The following is a 17,012-nucleotide window of genomic DNA, read 5'->3' on the forward strand; positions in this document are numbered from 1 at the left end:
AAGCAAGGTATTTCAAGCCTAGCCGTACTTGAGGTTCGAAGTACTCGAGGTTCGGATCGGGCTTTGACCATTGACCTTGTGTATGAGGGGGCTGGCCCATTTTTGGCTTTGTAGGCAAACATCAAGGTTTTGAATCTGATACGTGCAGCTACAGGGAGCCAATGAAGGGAGCGCAGCAGTGGAGTAACATGTGTGAACTTTGGAAGATTGAAGACCAGATATTGGCTTTAAGCTTACTTAGGTGAGTGAATATTTTTGTTCTTATCAAGGTGAATGTAACATGTAGTCAATAAAATTGTTTAAAACCAAGTGCAATTGACAGTTTGGAAACCTTGTTATACCATTGTCAAAGACACATTTGATGTTTTTTGTTGTTCTGTTGTTTAGCATCAGTCAAGTTGGTTTGAACAAAGCCAATGGAGGAAATCTTATGACTGAGTAAAGACAGATTTCAGTGAGAACATTTGGCATCAGTCCCTACTTTGCTACAGTAAAGATAAACTGAAATGTATATGAGATCAGCCAGAGTTAGAGCTCAAAACTCAGACTCCAAAATAAAAAAAAGAATCATTTCTGAAGTTAATAGGAAATACAGGTTCCATAGATAGAAATCCAAATGCACAAAGATGGATCAGAGTTAAGATATTATACTGTTGTGGAATGGGAATTGTCAGTTTTCCTGCCACCTATTGCACTGTAGCAGTAGGACGCTGTATGGCCCTCTGGTGGCCGAAGGCATTTCAGCAGACGCTTTAAGAAAGCACTGCTCTACTATGGCACCAGTCAGATGGAACTCAGTATACTGAAGAGGTGATATGCAGTAGGATCGCCTAGTCACTAGGCCTAGAAGGTGCAATAAATCATGATCACTGATCATGACAGTGTGGAAGAACAGAGCATCTCAGACCTAACATAGTAGAGTATAAGTATGAACAGTGACTGGCACAAGAGGGGATTATTAGGGCTCACGCTGTATAAAAATGGGCCTCATTGTGACTTATTTAGGACAAGCAGAATTTGCAGATTGGATTGTTGACAAGTTTAGGGTGACTTCCCTTCATTTAAAGGAATGACGGTACCAAGAGGCTTATTGTTACAATGCTAAGGCATTTATTCCTACATCTTATTTTGACAGACCTTGTGACAGATTGCAAGGTGGATCACAGAAAGACACAGATGGACAACTTCAGTTGTTTTTTTCTTCTTTTTGCGCTGCGCTGAATATATATTTTATTTATTTTACATTTTGATTTATGTAGAAATATAAATATGCACAAAATCAAGATTTTTTTTTTATTTGAGAGAATGTTAACTTTATGTTTGCAGATTGCAGAATGTGCAGATACTCAGCTCTGACATGGAATATTAAAATCCCAGACATCAGTGAATGCAGAATATTTTGGTGTGAAGCATACTGAAGCTTAGCAATGGACATGCGAGGCCATCAAGAGTATCATTCATTCAGGTAGATACTTGCCATCTCATCCTACCAAAAAAAAACAAAAAACAAAAAAAAACCACCATGACTTACACCATCAGTATATCAACACAAAACCTGCATCATTACGAATACATTCAACTTTCCTTTTTTCCCCCATTTGTTGTTTTTTTTTTTTGCTCTGAGGTGCCCAGAAATAGCCCACATTAATAAATAAACTGAACAGCTGTTATGAAATATTCACAAGACTCTTTAGGTATGATTGGTGATCACTGTAAACTATTATTTCTAGGTTCTAATCTCACTCCTCCATTTTGGACTGGCATCCTACCAGTACTAATATGTAAAATAGGTCTGTTCTTAATACACACTAGATAGACTTTATGAAGATTCAGACTATGAAAGGCCTAATAATTAGAAGAAGAGTTTAGAAATCAGTTGGAGCGAAAAGAGCATGGCCCATGGTCCAGCACTGGGACTGAGAAACAACTACATTACTAACTGTAGAGGCATTACTTTGTCTTTAGGGGGCAGTGTGCTGTTGCTACCTCGGGAGCCTGTGAAGTCACCATGGCGGTACTCCAAATATGCCCACCCGATACATCATTTGCATAGATGTTGTCATCCTTGTGCCATTCATAGGTCTTCTGCCGGACCTTGGTCTGGGTTCCATTTGACTCTATGTTCTGTCTAAACAAACAAAGCAGTTCCTTAGAAGTGTCTTTAAAAACAAATCCATGACAGAACACACACTATAAAGCTCATTTAAATATACACAGATGAAAAATGTTAAAACATAATGCATCTGGATGAAGCACTTACTTGTATTTTTAATTTGAAAAACAATCCTAGATTAAATGAAAATGTTAATCATTCTGTAGTTGAGTGGTGGCTCATTATCATTTAAAGGAACAGGCACTCAAACAAATAGTTATGAACAGGGTTGTTTGGACAGACAGAGAAGCATGTTGTGCTGGATGATCCTGGTAGTATTTGGTCCAAAAAATATCAGACATTTCACTAAGACCCCAGGGAACTGTTTTCCTTATTGTAAAGGGCCCCCCTTCAACTGTCTGTACAGCATATGTGAAGAAATGTCATGATTTGGCAATATTGTAAAGGGGAAACACTGACGTAGCACACTCACACCTTCAAAATGGCTAATAGGAAAGCTGAGCATTTGATGACCATCGATGACCATTGATGATAATTGATGTCAAAATTACAGAAAACTATGAACACTAAAAAAAAAAAGCTTAGTTTTCCTTGTATGGGGTGATTCCCCTAGGTGGACAACACCCATCCCAGACCACCCATACACATGACCCTAAACCTCTGGACATTTGCATTCAAATAAGTAGTGTGTTTCTGAACTCAACAGATATCCAAATTATTCAAGGAATAAAATATAGCCATAAAGTCTGTGTTCACGCTTTGTTTATTTCATGATAATAAAACATTTTTTGCCTGACTGAAGTGCATGTTTTTTCCTTCCCCATTGTTCAAACGCATGTGCATCAGAATGTTTAATTTTCATTCTACAATCATTAAAATGATTGGTGAGGAACTTTTGGACTCACCTACACTGGCTTGTGTTCTCGGAACCTCTTGTATTTTTAGCTCCTCTCGAGTGTTCATGTCTGAAATGAAAGCAGATTGAAGAGTCCTGTAAATATGTGAGAGAAAACTGTAATGCATAAGAGAACTTTTAAGCTTAATGAAAAAGGTCTGTTCCTCCCTTTTTAAATCTACTACTCTATTGAAGGTGCTGCTGGGTATTAAGTTTAGCTCAGTGCTAAGATACCAGATAAACGTAATTGTATGTAAGGTCGGTTCGAACCCAGCAAGTAGGCAGCCTACTGGGAGAGCAATCATGCTCTAATGGTAGGCCCATGTGGAAAAGTAAAGTAAACAACCAAAGGGGGGAGTCGAACCCCGGCTGTTGTGTTGCGAGGTGAACGCACACCTGCTAGACTGCGGTGGCCAAAAAACCACCTGCACGTATAATCGCTCTTCAAAGGAATGGAAGATGACAAATCTAGAAGGAAAACAAAACTAAACACCATGCCGAGCGTGGAAAAAGGGAGAACCAAGGATGCCACGGGAAGGAGGGCAGAATCGATACCAGAAAACAGGGAGGAACGGTAATGGCGAAGGGGAGTCTTAGGAGAGAGACAGATTTGAGGGGGAAAACTGGAGAGGAGAGGGAACATGTAAAAGCAGGTACACCCTCACAGCACAGAAGTGAGGTATAGCACAAGGGCTCACAGACCTCAATACCCAAAGTTACCAGCTAGGCACTTTGCTCAGAACTTTGGTGACTGAGTCACTGGGCTTATATAGGCCTAGCCCAGCTGTTGGGCATTATGCCTGATTAGTGGTGTACCTGACTCGAGACCTCCCTCTGGTGGCCAGAGGGGGCCTCGGCATGGCACCGACCCTTACATTGTGGCTGAATAAATAAATCATGTAAAACTACCTCTTTTTCATTCTTCTGTGGACACCTACCACAACTATTCCAAGGACAATTAAAACTATGGCCGCCAGAATGAAATAGGTCAATCCATCAGTGCCTGGAAAGAATGGAGGAAATGACTTAAGAACAAGCAGCAATGTCCTTCTGCGGTTTCCCCTACACACAAGTGAGAAGTATCCAGTACCTTGTGCCAGCTGTGGAAAGCCAGACATCTGGTAAGTGTCATTGCCCAAGTAGTTTGCTGCCTCACAAGTTACAAAGTGGCCCGTTGGCCCTGTCATCACTGACACTGTCGTCATTCCCGTATAGTTATTTGTCATGTTGAAGTGAGGAAGGAGAGCACTTCTTCCATCAACAGTCCAGGAGATGCTGGCGTTTGGCTCCGCCTCCACCCAACACATGCAGTGTAGAGATCCTTCCCTCTCCCAGCAGGCTGAGTCTGGCAGGATGGTGGGAGGGACTGAGACACGGAGACAAAGTCATCAGCAACACAATCACAAAATCTTACTGCTGTGGCACCCAACCCAATATCCCACGTTTAAAGGGGCAAGAGGCAGTGAAGGTTTGCATGACACACTGGTGTTATTACAGCCACAGTCTGGCTCTAGAAGGACAAAGAATCATGGGGCCACAGCAAAATACTTGCAAGAGACTTTCATGTTTCCTTTGTCATCTGAAAGTGAGAAAAAGAAAAACCAACAAACAGGTTTTGTTTCTGGCACATTCATTTTCAGATCTGTTTAGAAGTGCATTGAGTGCATAAGTCACATTTGACTGTGGTCTGTCTGATCATGTCTCTAGAGAGAATTTAACAAAGGCCAAGGTAACCAATCATTAAGGCAGCACAGTAGATCACTTGACCAAGAGTGACTCTCTTTTGAATGCTTGATGGATTATGGACATGCACATCTTATCTCTCGAAGACGTAAATCAACCCTCCCAGGATTAAATCATGTGCAGTAATTCTAACACAGTATATGAGAGTAGATTGAGCAGGTCCATGTGTCCAATCATCTCTCACTGTGAGTCACTCCAAAGTACATAAAATACAGTAATAATTCCCTAAGACTGAGGTGTCAGACTCCAATTTATAATAGACATACAATACAATAACAGTATAAATGATACCACAATAAAATAAGAATACAATAACAGTATCAATTAAATTATGCTATCCTAGCTATACATCTTCATTTAGTTTTAATGACACTCCAAACTACAGTTGGGTTAACTTGAATAAGATCTATTCTACAAAGTACACCTTAATTCATATTTACTGGAGTTACTGATACAGAGAAACTGGGGTCCCACAATGAAAAGAAGATACAGAGCTACATGGGCCTGGAATTCTGGAGCAGGATGAAGGCCACTCGTAGTTGGCCACTAGGGGATTGCTGTCACTACTGCATGTTAATGAGATGTTACCACCCTCAACCACAGGCCTTGTTCAACTGATATTTATGGTTGCATGTGCTGGGGCATCTGCAGAAATGAATTTAATATAAACTATATATTCATAAATAGTCTACCAACTAGATTATGTAACTGTATACAACACAGAGTTCATCACAATTGCTTTGAAATTCTCTTGTATTCTTGTATGGACTAATACAATGAACTAATCTCATGATTCCCCCCTGCAACCCAACCTGATATTTAATTTACATTTTTAAAATATGTTTGATGGTATAACATGAGGAAAGCACAATTGTATAGTAAACACTCACATAAGATGTGAATTGCATCACTAATTGCAGTGTTTCCATCTGACATTCTCCTGCATGTGAGCCTTTTACCATGGTCTCGACGGCTGGCATTGAACTGAGCGTGTGCCACAGAAACCCACAAGCCACCCGAGTCCTGTGTAGTGGTCACCTCATTAGAAACAGAAGACAGGCCCAGCCATTCCAGCAGAGGTGGAGACACTGGACAGGAGTGCCGGACTGTGCATTTGGCTGAGAAAAGCGTTCCTTCCACTTGTGTGCTTTCTACAGAAATGCGAGTCTCTGAAGGTGCCACTGTATGAAAAATACAAATGTTAAAATCAGTGGTCAATATGATTACCTGGGCCAAAGTCATAATTCTTTTCATAATTATTTATTAAATTTACTTAATAAACTTGTCTGCGTGTAGGTTTTGAACATTGTTTCTCCTTGTGTACTCACAGACTTTTATCTCTGTGTAATCTCCATATATGTTGTGAGGATTGATCCATACATACACACTTATTCCTCCATCCTCTTGGCGAACATTGTCAATCTTTAGGCTACAGTTTCCCTGCATAGCATTTCCCAGGAGTGATGTCCTTCCTCTAAACTGATTTATTATATCTTTGGTGTCTTTAGAATACACTGGAGGGTATCCATAGTGCTGATACTTGTACCAAGTCGCATATGTGTGAGATGTGGTACTGCACGGCACCACCACACAGGTTCCTTTGATGGCTGTAACAAATTTTGGCACCCGCACCTTCGAGCATCGACATGAGCAGCTCAGGAGTGAAGCTGGGAGACAGGACAGAGTGTAGAGTTTATTCAGTTTCACTAGATCAGTGCAGATCTTTTGTGATGGATGGACTTTGGCTTTCAGCTTTACAGAGGTTGGTTTCAAAGTGGATGTAAAATGAGTTTAGCTGATCCTTTTATGCAAAGCTACTCACAATTATTACTGAATACAACTTGAGCAATTGAAGGTTAAGGGCCTTGCTCAGGGGCCCAACTATTACATTTTGGCAGCACTGGGTAACCTTCTGAATACTTGTCAAGTATCTTAGCCACCAAGCTAAACCCTGTATGTGTAACATTATAGCAGGGACAAGGTGAGAGGCAGAATGCACGAGCTTTTTACTAAACTGAAACAAAACTAAGAATTAAGCTACAGCTACAACTAACTGACCACAGGGGAAACCAAACACAGGGCTTAAATAACCAAAACAATCGAGCACTAACCAGACACAGGTAACCATATGAACAGGGAGAACCAAAACAAAGACTGGAATTGAGGAACAGACGAGGGGCAGAGAAAACGAAACCAAGAAAAGGAACAAACAGGAAACAAAGGAAAACAGACACGGCAGGGAAACCACAGTAGCAGGGACGTCAGGAGGGTGGCCAATCGTGACAGTGACATGCTCCCATGAAATTGCACTATTCAAAGATTAAACAAAGGTTTTTGATAAAGCCAAAAAGCAGCTTAAAAATTGTTTTAAAAAAACGATAGTTTGATCTGCTCTATCAGTTGCACCAATGAGATAATGGAAGTGCAAACCTGCATGTTCTGCTTTTTAGAATGTGCCCTATAAATAATGACATTCAAATGAATTAATAAATAATAAAGCCTTCCTTTATAAGTTGTCATCCTTCACATATTTATTCAAACCTTACTGGAATATTACTGGAGCTTTTCTACAGGAATGCTGCAGTGTATTTTTGCCCCATCTGCAAGTATCAAACCAATCATTTGGCAAAACATGTATTACTGTAGGTATCCCAGGACAATTATAAAAGAATACTTATAACTGGACCACTGTTGAATATATCAAGAACCTACAGTGAACATCCTAAGTTTTCTACCCTGTGGGGCGTAACATGAGACATTCATCATCACTTTCACAATCAGGTAAAATCATGGTCTGTTGATCTTTACCTGTTAGAAAGAGTTTAAGCACTCTGTCCATTACTGCACACTTCAACCTAGAAAACAGATGGAAAAACATAGAGGAAGTTGAAACAAACTGAGTTCAGTTGCAGCTGGTGAGTTTCTTTCTAAGCCATTCCCAACCCAATTCAGTTTGCATCTCAGTGACATGGAGTGCTTGCGTTTATTTTTAAGTATATTCTATAGGACACTGTAATGCAGGTGAAAACCAAACTTCTTCCAAGTTGGTACAGAAGTAACCACTAAAGCAGTACTAAGCAATCTAAGTTGAATTATCTCTATCTACAGAACAAGTAGGAAGATGGCAGTTTATTTATTGTTCCTAATTGTGAGTTGACATGTAAATCACATAATAATGTTAAAAATTAGCATTATTTTACTTAGGAAGTATCAAAGTTAAACATTTTATTCTGTTTAGGTAGACTTGTGACTTTTAAAGCCTTTACATAAAGTGCATACAGAAGCTTTTCAGACCCTTTCAAGTTAGTGACTTTTTCTTATGTACCAGACACATCTTAAAATGGATTCAGCAATTTTTGTCTCATCAATGTGCACACAATGCTCCACAATGACAAAGCAATAAAAAAGGTTTTGGAATGTTTCATAAATAAATAAAAAATTTAAAAAATATTGCAATTACTTAATTTGCAGACTTGTTGTTCAAACAGTTGCAGATGAGCATTGTTGTATCCTACTTCTTACAGTGATCCTTGAAATACTGCTACAAATTCAGTGGTGTCTACCTGTGTCTATATGACTGCCTACACCTCTTGGCAGAGTCTACACCTGTGCGTATACCTGTAGGTAACTATATAAGATCTCTCAGTTGATGGTGCATGTTAGATTGAAAACCAAGATAGAGTAAAATGTGCATAGACCTGCAACACAGGACTGCATCAAATCACGGATCTGCAATGCAGCAATGAAAGTGCCTCCATCTTGCTCAAATGGAAAACATTTGGAACCATCAACATTCTTTGTAGATTTGGCAACCCAGCCACAAATGAGTAATTAGGGATGAAGGGCTTTTATCATACAATTAACCAAGCACCCAACGGTCAGTATAAATGAGATCTAGAGTTCCTTTGTGGAGATGGCATAACCTTACAGAAGGTTAACTCTTAGTGCACCACTCCACTAATTAGGACTTTTATGGGAGACTGACAAGCTAGAAGGCATTCCTTACTAAAAAGAACATTAGTATATGATTGGAGATTAAAAAAGGGATCTAAACAACTCTCAGATCAGTAAAAGTAAGATCCTCTGGTTTGATTAAACAAAGATTGAACTATTTTTCCACAATTCCCTGTGATATGTATGGAGGAAACCAGATAGAGTATCATCTCATTAACACCTTCTCTACAGTCCAACACGGTGATGGCAGCATCCTGCTGTGGGGTGTTTTTCTGCAACAGCGACTGGAACACGAGTCAAGACAGAAGGAAAAAATAGATGCAGAAAATATAGAGCATCTTAGGTGAAAACTTTTTGCAAAATGCCTGAGACCTCAGGCTGAGGTGAAGGTTTAGATTTTGAAAAAGACTGGAGATATTCCACCCAGCAAACCGAGGAGTGGCTTCAGGAAAGCTATAGAGGTGAGAGACCTGTTTTTTGTTAAAAATCACATACCTTTTCTAAAGTGCCATAATACAATAGAGATGCTAGCTAACAAAGCAGAGCTAGTGATCAATGAGCTAAAGATTTTTTAAATTTGGTAAAAATGTTGTATTTTGTTGTATTTGCAGACTTCCAATTTCAAACAGTTAAACATTAAATATATTAACTGATATTCCTAATAAGATTACACAGGAAAAATCTAATTATTCCTTATTGATAACTCATTTAAACCTGAGAGATTACGCTTCACAAGAGTTAATGCAAGCAGAATAAATGAAAAAGCCATTTGTACACTCCCCCCAGTCCATATGTCTAATCATACATCAGTATGTTCAATAATGAGAAACTATGTTAGGAAGGGCACATATATTAGGAAAAACAAAACACAAAAAAATAGACAAAAAGACAAAAAATGAAAATATTGCTCATAAGAAGAGTTAAATTCCACTAGTTAAAAGAATATTACTTAACCTGTAACCTGTATGCATTGATTTATCCATACTTTTCTTACTATAATATTATCTAGGCCAGTACTTTCAAAAGTAATATAAGCTGTTTGAATATATAAGCATATTCAGAAATGCTTTGTTAGAATGAACTCTTTATCTCATTTTTATGTCAACTTTCATGCACTTTTTCAGATCTTCTGATAATACATTTTTATGAAATTAACCATTTATTTCAGTTTATTTTTTCCTTTTTCTGGACTCCCTTGTAAACCGATTTCAGTACAGTTTGTCTTTATTTCACAAGATATTCTGATAAGCTCTACAAATGTTTCTTTAGAACTTCAGATTACTCTTTCTTATAGAGGAACTCCAGTCTGGATCAATTTACCAACACATCTAAAAAGCTGAAATCATCTCTTCAGGTTCAACAGAAGATCAAAACTCATTTCCTCTTAACCTAAAGTAGATCATCTGTATATCAATTTAATGTGGCTTTTGTGTGTCTTTTTTCTTATTCCTTACAGTTTAATTTTTCTCACTTTTTTCTTTCTTTCTTTAAAGTGTTTTATTGTTGTATTTTTTCAACACAATGTATTGGTTGCTAGTTGTATTTTCCCTCATATATATATATATATATATATATATATATATATATATATATATATATATACACACACACACACACACACAGTACACATATTAAATAAATACATTTCCAACAGAAAGCTGCACTGAGTTTGTGGGGTAATTACCAAAACAAAGATCTGAGGCTGTCACTGCTGCACAAGGTGCTTTAACCAAGTGCTAAGGATAGGGACTGAATACTTATGCTAAATAGATATTTGTTTTTATTTGAAAATAAAGTTATAAAACATCCAAGAACTTGTTTTTGCATTGTGACTTTGGACTTTGTGTCTAGATTTATGAGCAAAAAAATTGTGTTGAAATAATTTAAAGATGAATGCGAAACATACCAATATTAGTAACTATGGTGTGTTCCCTTGCCCAGTACAGAACAGCTGTAAAAGCTCACTTGCATAAAATCTAAATGAATCTTGCCTTGAGTTTCTTATTTGCCTAGTGTGGTTTTCATGTTCCTGTTTTGGGGGATTAGCATCAGTCAACAGCATTAGCTTAGACTAGGTTTTAGGAATTCCTCATTACTGTTGGTTTTTAGTTACCTTTTAGTTATGTTAGCTGAGCCATGTGGGCTTCTGTTTTTGTTGTTTTTCTGTTAATAAGCAGAATCCCCCTGCTATAGTGTCCACAGAAAATCTCATCAGATCCTTTATCACATATGCAGGGAAATTGCTTTTTGTAGCTCTAAATAGTAAAACCAGTTTTTGGTTTATATATAGATATATATACTTGCACAAATGCACTACTTCTGCATTTTAATGTATGAAATATCATTCTTCTTATTAGTATTTTTATATTATTATTATTATTATTGTAGTGTTTTTTGTTGTGTTGATGTTTCTTACCTTCCTTCATGTAGACACCACACGCGCTGGCAAATAAATACCAGTCCTTTGGTCATGTTCTTTATAGAAAACACTAACGAAAGCCATTTCTGACTTCCTGATTTGAACACACTCTCATATTTCTGACTTCCTCTTTCCTTCAATTAAACATTATCACCTCAGGAGACTTCATTTTATCTTTGACATTTAATCTCTGCATGACCATATTAGTGCCAGTTTCTGTCATGCTGCAATTCATTTTTTTTAATGTAAAAATGTCTTACATCAAAAAATATTCACAGAAAATCTGTTTTGAGACACCAGTGTCCAGCTGTCCATAGCAGAAAACAATAGAACACTGAAGCCATGTGATAAAAGCACAGAAAAGATGAGCCAGTAAGTATCGGAAGTCTTAAAGCAGTGGAAAAGGTCTACAAAGATGATCTCACGAAAGAGAAACTTCTGCCTTACAGTAACTCTGCCTTTTTGGAAAGGAGTTTCCTGTCATTCAGGAAGAACTCAGTCAGAAAGGATTACATCACAGCACAGCCAGAGTGAGTTGTATAGCCCCATATAAAATTTAAAAGATTATCCAAGATGAAATTTAGTTAAGTTGTATTCTTGCCAGGATATGGAGCTGTGGTTTAGATTTGATGGTATGGGGTAGTGTAACCAGGAAAACAGAAACATATTTGGCACCACAATTTAAGAGAAACACTAGTACCAAGGAGACATTTCAGACAAGGTACTCTGAACAGCATCAGTTTCAAACTAGCAAGACATAATTCAACAGTCCAGTCAACATTGTATCATTGGTACAGAAGAAGGGCCACAGAATGCCATTTCTGCTCAAAACAGCAACTGTCTGATGTGAACACTATAAAAAAAAAAGCAGAAATGAAATTGAACTGCTCATTTTAAGAACAAATGGAAAATGAAGGGGGAGACCAAAATGACACACGACGAAGGCAACACATCTAAGCAAACTAAGAAAAAAGACAAACTGCTGAAATCAAACATACCATATACAAATTCACCATTTTCAAATATTTACCACAATTAAATTTTTAACTAAATAAGGACTGAAGAGAGAAACATGGCAGTCCATGCTGTGCACATCTCCACTCACCCCCGGGTCTACTGCCCAAGTCCATGTCAGGTGCGACATACATAGTTTCAAGTTTTCAAGTTTCAAGTTTGTCACATACATAGTCATACACAGTATAACTCGCAGTGAAATGGTTTGAGAGTGCTCTGTCCAAACTGAGGAAAAAGAAAACAGGGGTGTATTGGGAAATTTTTATATATATATATATATATATATATATATATATATATATATATATATATATACACATACATACACACACACGCTTTTCCAATATTGTTCAATTTCCAGCTTTGGTGGGTCTGTTCTTAGGCTCTTAGCCTGCCACAGAGAGTACACTTGGCTTGTGGGAGAAGCTGTTTATTCTCCTGGCTTTTACTTTTCTCTACCTCTTCAGGTGGGCAGCCAGAGCTGGTAATATTTGCTTGGCAGTCTCCAAGGCCTTATTTATGGACAGCTTGTTATACCTCTCAGGTAGCTTCAAGTATCTTACACCTTTCTGCAGTTCTGATAGCTGGCTAACATCCCTCTGTGTTGCACTCATCTTTCCAACAACCTTCTCCAAGGGAGATACAGAAAGAGAAAAAAGACCAGAAGTTTGCCATCCATCCTAACCTTGCAACAGTAAAGTTCAACAGAAATTGATGTAAGATCAGGCAGAGTTAGAGCTCAAAATTGCCAGAGTCAAAAAACCTCAATTCTATTTCTGAACATTTTGGGTTGAAGAGTACTGAAGAAATGGACAGCTGAGGCCATCAAGATATTTGCAGAGTATCATTCGTTCAGGTAGATATTGGACATGTCATCCTAAGAAACAAACAATCAAACAAAAAACATCATGACTCTGTTCTTAATACATACAAGATAAACTTAATAGTAAACTTAAAATTAATAGATGCATCTGATAAGGGTCAACTGTAAACTACACAGTGCTTTTACTCTCCAGGGTTGAATGTGAGGAACACTAATTTCTTCATTACTAGAGTTCATCAGTTCCAGATATGGGGGGCACCCTGCTCTGAATGTGTGTATTTTCTCTGCCCCAGCCCACCTGATTCAGACTATGAAAGGCCTAATAATTAGATGATGAGTTTAGAAATCAGTTGGAGCAGAGAGAACATGGCAGATGGCCCAGCACTGGAACTGAGAAACCACTACATTACTAACTGTAATAACATTGCATTGTCTTTATTGGGCAGTGTGCTGTTGCTACCTCAGGAGCCTGTGAAGTCACCATGGAGTTATTGTAAATATTCCCACCACATGCAGTATTTGCATAGATAATATCAAAGTTGTACAAATTATTGCTCATCATCTGTTGGGTATTGGTCTGGGTTCCACTTGACGATGTTCTGCCTAAATAAACAAAACAGTGTTCCTTAGAAAAAAACATCTACAACATATTAAAATTAAGTATTGTAATAACTTAAAATATATGTACTGTTATTGTACATATACAGTTGAAAAATGTTAGAACAAAACATTTGCATGAAGCAATTACTTCTTACGTTATTCATTTGCAAATCAAATCGAGGTTAAATGAAAATGTTAATATTCTCTAGTTGAATTAATTTGAAAAGTAAAAAGATTAATTTATTTTTTGTGTACAGTCTAACTGGAATTAGAGTCTAAAGTGGGCAGGCCAGTGGAGGACTGAGGCCTAGTAGTAGACGATGGAGCAGTAGTGAAGCATCTGAATACATTCAGCAGATTAATCAAGAGACAATTAATTTAACTGTTTAAATAAGATTTGTTTATAATCTGATGAATTCGATTGTTTTTCACATTATTTAGAGTGTCTAAATTCATATTTGTAGATTTTTTCATGATCAAAATGACAGAAAACTATGAACGTTCAGAAAAGTTTTCCTTGAAGGGGCAGATTCCTCTGGGTGTTTTTGTATTGTTTCTGAATTCAACAAATATTCAGATTATACAAGGAAAAAAATATGGCCATAAAGATTGTGTCCACACTATTTCTAGGTAATAAGACTTTTGTGTGACTGAAGTGCATATTTTCCTTTGCTACAGTTCAACCCAGAATGAGTCATTTCCATATTAAAATGATTACAAACATGACTGCAGAGGAGCTTTTGGACTTACCTACACTGGGTTGGGTTCTCTGAACTTGTATTTTTAGCTCCTCCTGAGTTTTCATGTCTGAAATTAAATCAGTATGTACAGATTGAAGAGCAAACAGACTATAAATATGTGAGACAGAAATCTGGTCTATTAAAAAAGAAAAAAGGTAACAATAGACCTTAAAAGGTTTATTGTTCCTTTCTCCTTATATCTACTGTTCCATTAAGGGATGCTGCTGGTTTTAAATTTATCCCAGTACTAAGACACCAGATAAATGTAATTGTGACTGTATAAATGAATCATACAAAACTACCTCTTTTTCAGTCTTCTGTGGACAACTATAACAATTCCAAGGAAGATGAAAACTATGGCCGCCAGAATGAAATAGTAAAATCCAACAGTGCCTGGAAAGAATGGAGGAAATGACTTAAGAACAAGCAGCAATGTCCTTCTGCGGTTTCCCCTACACACAAGTGAGAAGTATCCAGTACCTTGTGCCAGATGTGGAAAGCCAGACATCTGGTAAGTGTCATTGCCCAAGTAGTTTGCTGCCTCACAAGTTACAAAGTGGCCCGGTGGCCCTGTCATCACTGACACTGTGGTCCTTCCCGTACAGTTATTTGTCATGTTGAAGTGAGGAAGGAGAGCACTTCTTCCATCAACAGTCCAGGAGATGCTGGCGTTTGGCTCCGCCTCCACCCAGCACATGCAGTGCAGAGATCCTTCCCTCTCCCAGCAGGCTGAGTCTGGCAGGATGGTGGGAGGGACTGAGACACGGAGACAAAGTCATCAGCAACACAATCGCAAAATCTTAACAAAGACCACGGTCAACAAACAGTTCACTTGACCAAGAGTGACTTTTTTATGAATGCTTGATTGATTATGGACATGCACATCTTATCTCTCGAAGATATAAATCAACCCTCCCATGATTAAAACATGTGCAGTAATTCTAACACAGTATATGAGAGTAGATTGAGCAGGTCCATGTGTATAATCATCTCTTACCATGAGTCATTCCAAAGTACGTAAAATAGAGTAATAATTCCCTGAGGCTGAGGTGTCAGACTACAATTCAGAACAGACACACATCAATTTAGGGATTTCTTCCCCATAACATACCTGATGTACAAAATAAAGGAATTGATATTGAGATTTTATTGAATCTATTGTGTTAAATAATCTAAAGAATATATCAGTGTAATAATGTGGCCTGTAAGAACTGTTGTTTGACAGCCTTTGCTCAACAGGTAAATGCACCAGCTACTCACAATGGACATTCAGAGACAGTTGGTCTGATTCACCCAGTCCGATGGAGTTATGGGCAATGCAGGAGATTTTCATATCTCGTCTGACATCTTGAAGCAATAAACTTCTTGTCTTGTGCTTAATGGTGCTATTCATTTGGATGATGCGCCACTCATAGCTAGCCACTGGAGGGTTGCTGTCACTACTACATGTTAATGAGATGTTACCACCCTCAACCACAGGCTTTGTTCCACTGGTATGCATGTTCACATTTGTTGGGGCATCTGCAGAAATGAATTTAATATAAACTATATATATTCATAAAGCCTTATTTCATATAGTCCACAAACTAGATTATGCAAGGATACAATACAGAGTTTATCTCAATTAGAGTTTAGCAGTTCATTTGATGGTTTGAAATGCTCTGGCATTCTTTGTTGCATTTTTAATGTGGTTTTATTTTTAACGATGAATTAAATTTATTCTCATCTATCCCCCTACCACCCAACCTGATATTTAATTTACATTTTTCAAAACGTTTAGATAATATAAAATGAGGAAAACATTAGCGTAGTCTTTACTCACATAAGATGTTAAGTGCATCACCAGTCGCAGTGTTTCCATCTGACATTCTCCTGCATGTGAGCCTTTTACCATGGTCTCGACGGCTGGCATTGAACTGAGCGTGTGCCACAGAAACCCACAAGCCACCCAAGTCCTGTGTAGTGGTCACCTCATTAGAAACAGAAGGAGTGCCGGACTGTGCATTTGGCTGAGAAAAGCGTTCCTTCCACTTGTGTGCTTTCTACAGAAATGCGAGTCTTTGAAGGTGCCACTGTATGAAAAATACAAATGTTAAAATCAGTGGTCAATATGATTACCTGGGCCAAAGTCATAATTATTTTCATAATTATTTATTAAATTTACTTAATAGGTTTTGAACATTGTTTCTCTTTGTGTACTCACAGACTTTTATCTCTGTGTAATCTCCATATATGTTGTGAGGATTGATCCATACATACACACTTATTCCTCCATCCTCTTGGCGAACATTGTCAATCTTTAGGCTACAGTTTCCCTGCGTAGCATTTCCCAGGAGTGATGTCCTTCCTCTAAACTGATTTATTATATCTTTGGTGTCATTAGAATACATTGGAGGGTATCCAGAGTGCTGATACTTGTACCAAGTCGCATATGTGTGAGATGTGGTATTGCACGGCACCACCACACAGGTTCCATTGATGGCTGTAACGGATTTTGGCACCTGCACCTTCGAGCATCGACATGAGCAGCTCAGGAGTGAAGCTGGGAGACAGGACAGAGTGTAGAGTTTATTCAGCTTCACTAGATCAGTGCAGATCTTTTGTGATGGATGGTCTTTGGCTTTCAGCTTTACAGAGGTTGGTTTCAAAGTGGATGAAGCTTAAATTCATGATGACTTAGCATAGAGCACAGAGAATCAGTGCCACAGAAT

The 17,012-nt window shown here is 38.0% G+C and overlaps 1 protein-coding gene and 1 long non-coding RNA gene across 3 annotated transcripts; both read right to left on the bottom strand.

Annotated features, from left to right (window-relative positions):
- Positions 1–1,636: 1,636 nt before the first annotated feature.
- LOC145659689 (sialic acid-binding Ig-like lectin 12) lies at positions 1,637–6,393 on the bottom strand. The gene is made up of 6 exons (XM_081722643.1): positions 6,384–6,393; positions 5,642–5,932; positions 4,099–4,374; positions 3,918–4,011; positions 3,019–3,078; positions 1,637–2,128 (listed from the first exon to the last, which is right to left on the bottom strand). Exons 1-6 carry the CDS (start codon positions 6,391–6,393, stop codon positions 1,951–1,953), a joined length of 909 nt encoding a protein of 302 aa, XP_081578769.1. The 3' UTR covers positions 1,637–1,950.
- Positions 6,394–12,469: 6,076 nt separating this feature from the next.
- On the bottom strand, positions 12,470–14,696 carry LOC145647101 (uncharacterized). 2 transcript variants are annotated; one of them, XR_014116295.1, is made up of 4 exons: positions 14,604–14,696; positions 14,312–14,368; positions 13,422–13,564; positions 12,470–13,015 (listed from the first exon to the last, which is right to left on the bottom strand). It is a non-coding gene; the product is annotated as an uncharacterized LOC145647101 (long non-coding RNA). The 2 variants fall into 2 exon arrangements; XR_014116287.1 differs by lacking the exon at positions 14,604–14,696 and having other exon boundaries at positions 14,312–14,481.
- Between the last annotated feature and the right edge of the window lie 2,316 nt (positions 14,697–17,012).

The sequence above is a fragment of the Electrophorus electricus genome, chromosome 1 (genome assembly GCF_041902795.1).
Source record: "Electrophorus electricus isolate QZ-2024a chromosome 1, ASM4190279v1, whole genome shotgun sequence".
NCBI lineage: Eukaryota > Metazoa > Chordata > Actinopteri > Gymnotiformes > Gymnotidae > Electrophorus > Electrophorus electricus.